Here is an 8237-nt window from a genome sequence, read left to right as displayed (position 1 = left end):
AATATACATAAATATGGATTGCATACGTGTAAACAGGATTTGGTAAACGCATTAATCAAGTTACAAATACAATAGCAGATCGCGAAAATACGTGACATAACAGTCTTGGTTTGAAATTTCAGAACAGGAATTTCAACTTCAATTTTTATGTATAACCCAAGAAACTGTGTGTAACAGCTGTCCGTTTAATGGGAGTGTAGACTTAGTTCATAAACATACTTAGTTTATAAACCCAGACCATGATAAAATACTAATATTATTCATGATATAGGTTAATGAACATTACATGATTCTGGTACATGAACTTATTTATCCAAATTGGTGTACATGTACAAATTATGACCGGTTCATATACTGAATTCATAAACAGTTCATAAAATTATTCATTTAAATAATCAACAGGGTTGGAAATTAAATTAACAATAAATATATAATATAATAATAGTTTATTTCAAATTATTATAAAGCTTATTTTCCCTACAATGTCAATACAGACCTAAATACAATAAAAGGAAAGCAGGGCAAGTAAATAAAAAGTTAGCACCGCCAACACTTACTAAATTGTTCAGTCACGACTTTGTTTTTTTTTATAAAATAATTTTCTTCGCAAGGGTCTGTAGTACATTTTAATATCATTGGTATCGATGTGAACATGGCTCAATTATGAATGTCAGACTTGTTTCTGAGAATATTTTTAAAAGCAACGACATGGCATTGTCGTTTCATTTTTCAAATAATTTTTATAGCAACTTCAATTACAGTATAACTGCTAATACTCTAAATGGCTGTTCTGTTCTTCATTGCACATTTTCACATCCAAAATAATTTTCAAGCTAATCGATTCCCCTTGTTCAATCAGCTATAATTTTAGTCACCTCTTATGAAGGCATTTTGTTTATTATGATTATGTAATAAACTAGTCTAGAAAAAAGTCTGAATTGTGATTGCTTCCTTTAGAATTATGTGATACATAAGCACTATAGTTTTGCACATATTTCGAAAAATAAAAACAAAAACAAGATATTTTCACCGAATATTGTTTCTTCACGTTTTGTTTTACTCAGTGTCTGACATTTTTCACGTTTTCTTCTAAGAAAGATAACATTTTCTCCCAAGAATCCTCTTGCGCATGCGCGTGCTGCTCCGGCCATCCGCCTGACATCATATCTTCATCTGAAAGAAATAGACATGAAGTATATGAGGTTCCATTTGTGGAAGGTGGTCGGTACAGACAGGCTGTCTGTTAATTTAACTCGAAAACAATTAAAAAAGAATTGTGTCAAATAAAATTCTTTTTTTAAATTGCCCCTGTCATATATTTGCTACTGAAAGCTAAATGCAGAACACCTTGTTAGTTTTAAAGAACTCCACTGAGTTTTTTTTTGGCATGACAGGACAGAAACATTTTCCCCAGATTCGCAAACCAATAACTTGTGTGCAAATTTTCAGATCATCTCATTCAAGACTGAATTTGTAGTTAAATTTTAAAGCAAGAATGTTCCAAAAATCGCTCTGTAATGAAGCAAAACAGTTTAATGTGTTAAACGTGATCCGATAGTTTTCTAAATGTTTAAAAGTTAATATGACACAGAAAATACATGTAAAATTATGAATAATAGGCAATGTGAATAACTAAAGCTTTCTTCAGTATTTCGAAATCACGCGGGGTAGTTCATCCCTTAGCATTCTATCTGTGTTTTCTTAAACAGTCAAATACTCGTATTAGTTGGTTTGGCTGTATGTTCTCTTTACAATGTTTTGTAAAATCGACATTTCTGTATGTATCAACGCAAACAATGTCAATGTCAAGGTCATCACTGCAAAACAATGTCAAGGTCATCACTGCAAAACAATGTCAAGGTCAACACTGCAAAACAATGTCAAGGTCAACACTGCAAGGTCAACACTGCGAAACAATGTCAAGGTCATCACTGCAAAACAATGTCAAGGTCATCACTGCAAAACAATGTCAAGGTCAACACTGCAAAACAATGTCAAGGTCAACACTGCAAAACGATGTCAAGGTCATCACTGCAAAACAATGTCAAGGTCATCACTGCAAAACAATGTCAAGGTCAACACTGCAAAACAATGTCAAGGTCATCACTGCAAAACAATGTCAATGTCAAGTCAAAGTATACAAATAAACATTACATGTAAGTTCTTACTATACATACCATGAAACTTTTCTGGAACAAAGTTTATTGATTGCATACGTTTTCGACCAGGAGTTACGGCTCTTGGGTGAGGTGCAAATGGCGGCTCAATCATATGTCCGGCGCCTGGATATCTGTACATCGTAATATTTTCCTTAAATTTTGTCGGACATTTCTCGTAGAAGAAACTGTGCCATTTCGGATGTACCTGTTTGTCGTCCTCGCCAATTATAGCTAGAATTTTTGCTCCATGCTGCCATGCCTGAAAATATATGAAGTTTAATTTAATAATAGATACTGGTTTAACATAGCACGTTTCCCCGACCAATTCAGGAATTAAATTTATTTTTCAACTCAACTACTTACATAAATCATATGTTTACTGAACATTAATTATCAACATATTAATAAGTAGGTCATGAATCATAAAGAAAAATCTCATACTTCTCAAATGGTGGTATATTTGTATACAAAATAATTTTACGACTGGTACAAGTCATCGTCGGATACCCATGATTGATTAACATGTAAAATAACAATTTCAATTCAATTCAATATTTTATTTGCAATAATCATTAACATGTAAAATAACATAAATCGGCCGTGGCTATCCGATGATGAGTACAAGTCAACTGTTTGTTATTCGCACTACCTTAACAAAACTGAAGGTAATTACATTACCTAGAGAATGCAACTTGAATCAGCACAAAACCTATTTATCTGCAGGGTATTTTTTGCAAGTTATCAAAGAATAATTGAAACAAATGGCATTACGAATGTTGTCATCAACTGAATATTGACAGAAAAAAACGTGCCTCGCCAAGGGCTCAGCTACAGCGGAACTACTGAGCGAGAATAGTGTCCACTCTGGCTGGCAATATACAAATTCTAAAAATTCACTCACGGGTATAGGCCAAGGGTTTTCACACTGGTATATGTCATTGATAACGACCCCCTCCTCTGTAGTGTAAACTTTAGTTCTATCCAGCCTAAAAATAAAGGCCAAAATCTTTAATGTAATATATAAATCATAACATTTAAACATAATAATAATAATAATAATAATAATAATAATAATAATAATAATAATAATAACAATAATAATAATCATCATCGTCATTGCATACTGTACTATTATTTATTTCTAACTAGAGTAAAACCATTACGTTGGAAATCTCTTCTTTAACTTGAATAGAAGAGACATTATAATTCATGATTTCGTTACAGTTATAATCCATTTTTCATTCAGATTATAATCATTTTATATATAGACTGTTTCACATATAAAAAAGTTTAAACCATATAAATCCATAGTCGATCGAGTGATTACGGTCGTTGACTCCAAACCGCTTGCCCCTTACCGCTGTCGGTTCGAATCCTGCTAGGGACTTAGGATTCTTTCATGTGAGGAAGGTCTATAGCTAGCTGACGGACCGTTAGTGGTTCTACTTAAAAAAATTCGAAACCCTATCGCCTAAGTATGTTGTTACAGACAGTTAAAGTAACAAAATGTTTTATCTGACAAGAACAGGACATATATTGTATAAATCCCGAGCGTTTTATAATATATTGTGAGTAAGATAACAAAATACAGTATATTGTATTTTACCACTTGTCCGAATGACCAACGATGTTACCATGTTCAGGTGATATAGTAATTCCATTGATGTTTACAACAGCACGTATCTGTAACATAAAATATTCCTAAGTTCACATATTTATTATACATTAATAATGTATAATAGATATGTGAACCTACTTAAAATTTAAACATGAATAAAGCGTGATTTACAGGTCATCTCGTTTATAATGCATTTGATAAGTCCGTCAAACATATTTTTCAATTTGTATCGAGTAAATGTTTCAAATGCTAAGCCATTACAGATTGGTATGACTAACATTCTAACAATAAAATGGAGAAGAAAAAAACAATTTGAAAATGTTTCTGTTATGAAATAAAGTATGGTAACCATTATTTGCATTGCGTTTGTACTCATTTTACAATAATAATATTCTAGAATCTTACTTGTGGATAAATGGATGTTAAAGCAAGGGACAGAAATCCACCGAAGCAAAGTCCAACGGCTCCAAGCCTGTTCTTATCAACAAAATCTTGTTCAATCAACCATTCGTATGCATCCTATTTAAATTTATGTACTTGTATATACAACTGAAGAGTTTTCATATATCATGCAAACAAACACTTAGTGACAAAAAAGTAGAAATATTTTCTCTTACAGTTACATACACAGGTATAGAAAATTTTCGTAAAAAATACATTATTAAAGATCTCTATAGTATGACTTATTAAAAAATAGCACAATATCTTCCACTGTAAATTACTTTTACAAGCGCCGGAAATACGTGTTTCTATTCAGAACTTTGAAGACAATGTCGGTGAAAAGTTCGATGACTAATTGAGACTTACTAAGGATGCTCCAACTTCCTAACAGGAAGGTTTTATTTTTCTGCAAGTTCAACAAATAATATTAAACATATTTACAATAATGAATCAGGAACCCTTAATTTCTAAATAACATGTCTGATATTTTTCTTTGAAATATTTAAAGTTGGTCTAAAATTCAATAACTATTCAGGAAACTCTCTTATTTTAGAAAGAGTGAAAGAGATAAAAATCTACTTTGTTTTTCTTTAGGTAGACATCAGCATTAACTTTCGTTTGCGCACTATATGTATTTTGGAGTAATCTACAATAAAGAATTTATTTTTAAAGAGTTCATGTATTTTTTTTTTGCCTACATACCGTAACATAGGAAAAATTCACTTCATATAACTGGTTGGGAAGTCCTTCACTGTATAAATATGATAAAGCCAATGTGACGTAACCATGTGACGCCAACAACGCTGCACGTGTTTCAATAAGACTCACAAGTCCCCCGTACATGTCAGTCAGCGCGGGAAACGGGCCATCTCCTGGTACAAATTTACGAAAAAAAATGTCACACAATGTGTAGATTACAAAATGTAAAATATTTTACTTCTTAAGAATATTAAGAATAACTCCGAAACGAAACGAATCTGGAAATAGATACCTTTTAATACACGAAAACAGGACAGGATATTGTCAATTTGATTGAAGAGATAAAATTTAGGAACAAGTACATGAGAATGTTCAGTTCTTCAAACGAATCACAAATTTTTAACTACTGTGCAACATTTCCAATGAAGTCAGAAAATCGGGTTCTCATTTTTTGAAAACTTTGATTATCCTCAGTCAAAATGTTACTTAGCAATAAAGATCTAAATTTATGTAAAAGCTACAAAAAGAAAACCTTCTGGAATAAATAATGTTCCCTTGATCTTCCCTGTTAACGGTATTCTTCTTACCCCGGGCTTTTTGTATAACCTTTCAACTTTTGTCCCAGTAATATGATCATTAGACTGTATAGGAACTTCATGGGCGTCACTATAAACTTTTATGTTGAATTTCATTGGTGTACTGACGTCTTTTTTGATAAGTCGAGCAGACTGATTAGGCGCGGCTAAACACTTCAAACTCCAAAACAGACCCATTGGTTCAACTCCTGTAAAATTCGTTGACATGTTAATTACTTTGAAGGGCACTGACACCGCTTTTATAATTGTTTTGTAAAATTGTAAGGACTTAAATCCACCTAACAAATAATCATATCTGTTGTTTATAAATAAATAATAGAAAAAAAAAACAAATATGCAATGCTTGTAAATCATGATGTTTAATAATTTTAGAGTGTAATTAGGCCATTTTACATTGCACACTTTCTGTAAATCCAGCAAGGTATTAAGTATCTTTATTGTAGATATGTTTAAAAAAAATTAAAGATAATCGCAGCAGTAGTACTCTTAATATTTCTTTACAATCTTGTGCCTCTTTCCAATCTACGTAACACTGTTCGAATACTTGTAAAAACTTGTCAAATGATATACATGTAAAAAAATTGAATGGTAGACGGGCGAGTAAAACTAAATACCGAATTAACAAGGTTTTTTTATTGTTAAAATTCAGTAGACCATCCAGTAAGTTATAGCTCAAAACAGATTAAAACCACCGACCGATGTTCCGTACATTAGCAACATAGCTTCTTCACATGAAAGAACCAAAAGTCGCTGACGGGATTCCGAACGACAAGTGGTCTGAAGTCAACGACTGTAACCACTCGGCCTCGGACGCCCCCAAGATATGATATAATTAAAAAAAAAACTCAGAACATTTAGGGTCGGAAAATTAGGAAAATAATTTGACTGAAAAAGTCAAAACAGGAACAAGCAACACTTACCTTTAAAATAACCACCAATGGATTCTGTAGAAAAGTTATGTATTTCTCCATTATTGTCAGCCTGGTAAATACACCGAGATTCGAACTTCATTCCATTTTCTATCACATCAGCAACTACAGTCACCACCTGTCTAGTGGCCAGTCCACGTATATGTATGTTAACTTTTTCGTCGACCATACCAATAGAAGGTTTAACAGTTATACTTGGAGCAACATTGTTTGCCGCACTTGAATAGCAAACTTTTGTGCCTACCGCAAAATGCTTATTTAGGACCTCAAGACGCCGCATACACCGCCAAACTGTGTAACTTACAGGAGTTGTCATCTCTGCGTTAGCTTAAAATAAGATTTAGCACTACAAGTTCAAGACGTCGAAATTAGTTACCTTTAAATTGTGTAACTATAACTGCTAACTTCATGTCTGTGTTTGTTAAAAAAAAGACCTTGTGCTAAAGGGCCATAACTCTGACGAAAATCATTGAACCAGAAAATTCCCATGATATGCACAACTAGACTTGGTACTGATAATTTTTGTAAAGTTTGGATGAAATGGCACCAGTTGTTTTTTTAGGAGTAGTCCGGACAAGTTTTGTGATGAACGGACAAACAAGCAGACTGACACACGGACGGACAGACAAACGACGGAAAAGTGGTCTCTTTATGCCGCCACTACTCTGTAGAGGCGACACAAAAATGGCCAAATGTTACAGTTTCTGAACAGCAACGGTAAGGATAAACTGACTGTGCTTACACATGTTGTAGCAATAGCCCAAATATTTTCCTCCAAAAATTCGAGCTAGTAGATTATTTAAACAGATACAGAGGAGTGACTAGCTATTTACATGTACGATGTTTATTTTACTTATTCGCATCTAACTAAATCGTTGATCTACTTTTTGTAAGCGCGCACGTTTTTTCCTTTTAAAACTGTTTATATTTTTACTGTTACAGTAGACGTAATAGACTGTTAGAAATTTTCAAATTCAGGCTTTCTCATTGTACGAAACAGTAGGGAAATCCGACAAAAGTTGAATGGGGTTGCATCATGTCCGAATCGCTACAAGTACGGATCCGCACGTGAAAACCTGCTACACGTTTACACCATAATTATATGTAATTTTCAGACATTTTATAAGATAACTGTTAGATCTAATTAGACAATAAAAGATTGATGACTGAAAAATTTTACAAACATTTAGACAGTGATTTAGACTTGAGTTGATTTAGGCAGACTTCCAGTCAGTACAGTACTGTACTGTAGTGTTAATATAAAAAAGACAAAATATTTAACGTTACTATAATTAGAAATTGACATTATCAACATTATAAGTATACTGATATACACTTACTTCATTACTGACTGCAAAATTTAAATCATCAATTCATAATCCTCATTCATGCACCAAAAGTGGCAAAACTCGTTCCATTTTATGACCTGTATTCACTTTGTGTTAACGCGATTCGGATAGACTGTACACCGGATACAATTTTCGCTTACTTTGATACTGCAGTAAATTGAAAGTACAGTACAGGTTAATTCCTTTTACATACATATTTCCACGTACTTTCTAGCGCGAAGCGGGAGGGGGCGAACCCTGCCTTAACTCGCCCAAAATCCCTGAAAGTACACTTATACAAATACATGTCTTTGTACAAATGTATGTCATAGGGTATGATACATGTATAATTTACTTTACGAAAATTGACGACTTACCACCACGGGACCCGCTTGCCATGTGGGACACGTGTGTATGTGTGCCACAGGATAATTTTTTTACGAAAAAATAACGCAAACAAGTACGTA

At 33.2% G+C, this 8237-nt stretch overlaps 1 protein-coding gene across 1 annotated transcript; it reads right to left on the bottom strand.

The window, feature by feature from the left end:
- Positions 1-429: 429 nt before the first annotated feature.
- On the bottom strand, positions 430-7931 carry LOC132720811 (bile acid-CoA:amino acid N-acyltransferase-like). Its single transcript, XM_060705032.1, has 9 exons — positions 7783-7931; positions 6434-6769; positions 5450-5701; positions 4921-5090; positions 4183-4296; positions 3766-3842; positions 3061-3145; positions 2178-2418; positions 430-1173 (listed from the first exon to the last, which is right to left on the bottom strand). Exons 2-9 carry the CDS (start codon positions 6756-6758, stop codon positions 1061-1063), a joined length of 1377 nt encoding a protein of 458 aa, XP_060561015.1. The 5' UTR covers positions 6759-6769; positions 7783-7931; the 3' UTR covers positions 430-1060.
- Between the last annotated feature and the right edge of the window lie 306 nt (positions 7932-8237).

The sequence above is a fragment of the Ruditapes philippinarum genome, unplaced genomic scaffold, assembly GCF_026571515.1.
Source record: "Ruditapes philippinarum isolate M1 unplaced genomic scaffold, ASM2657151v2 ctg7548_1_1_1_1, whole genome shotgun sequence".
NCBI lineage: Eukaryota > Metazoa > Mollusca > Bivalvia > Venerida > Veneridae > Ruditapes > Ruditapes philippinarum.
The sequence above is the reverse complement of the archived record's forward strand: the minus strand, read 5'-3'. Positions and strand labels throughout refer to the sequence as shown.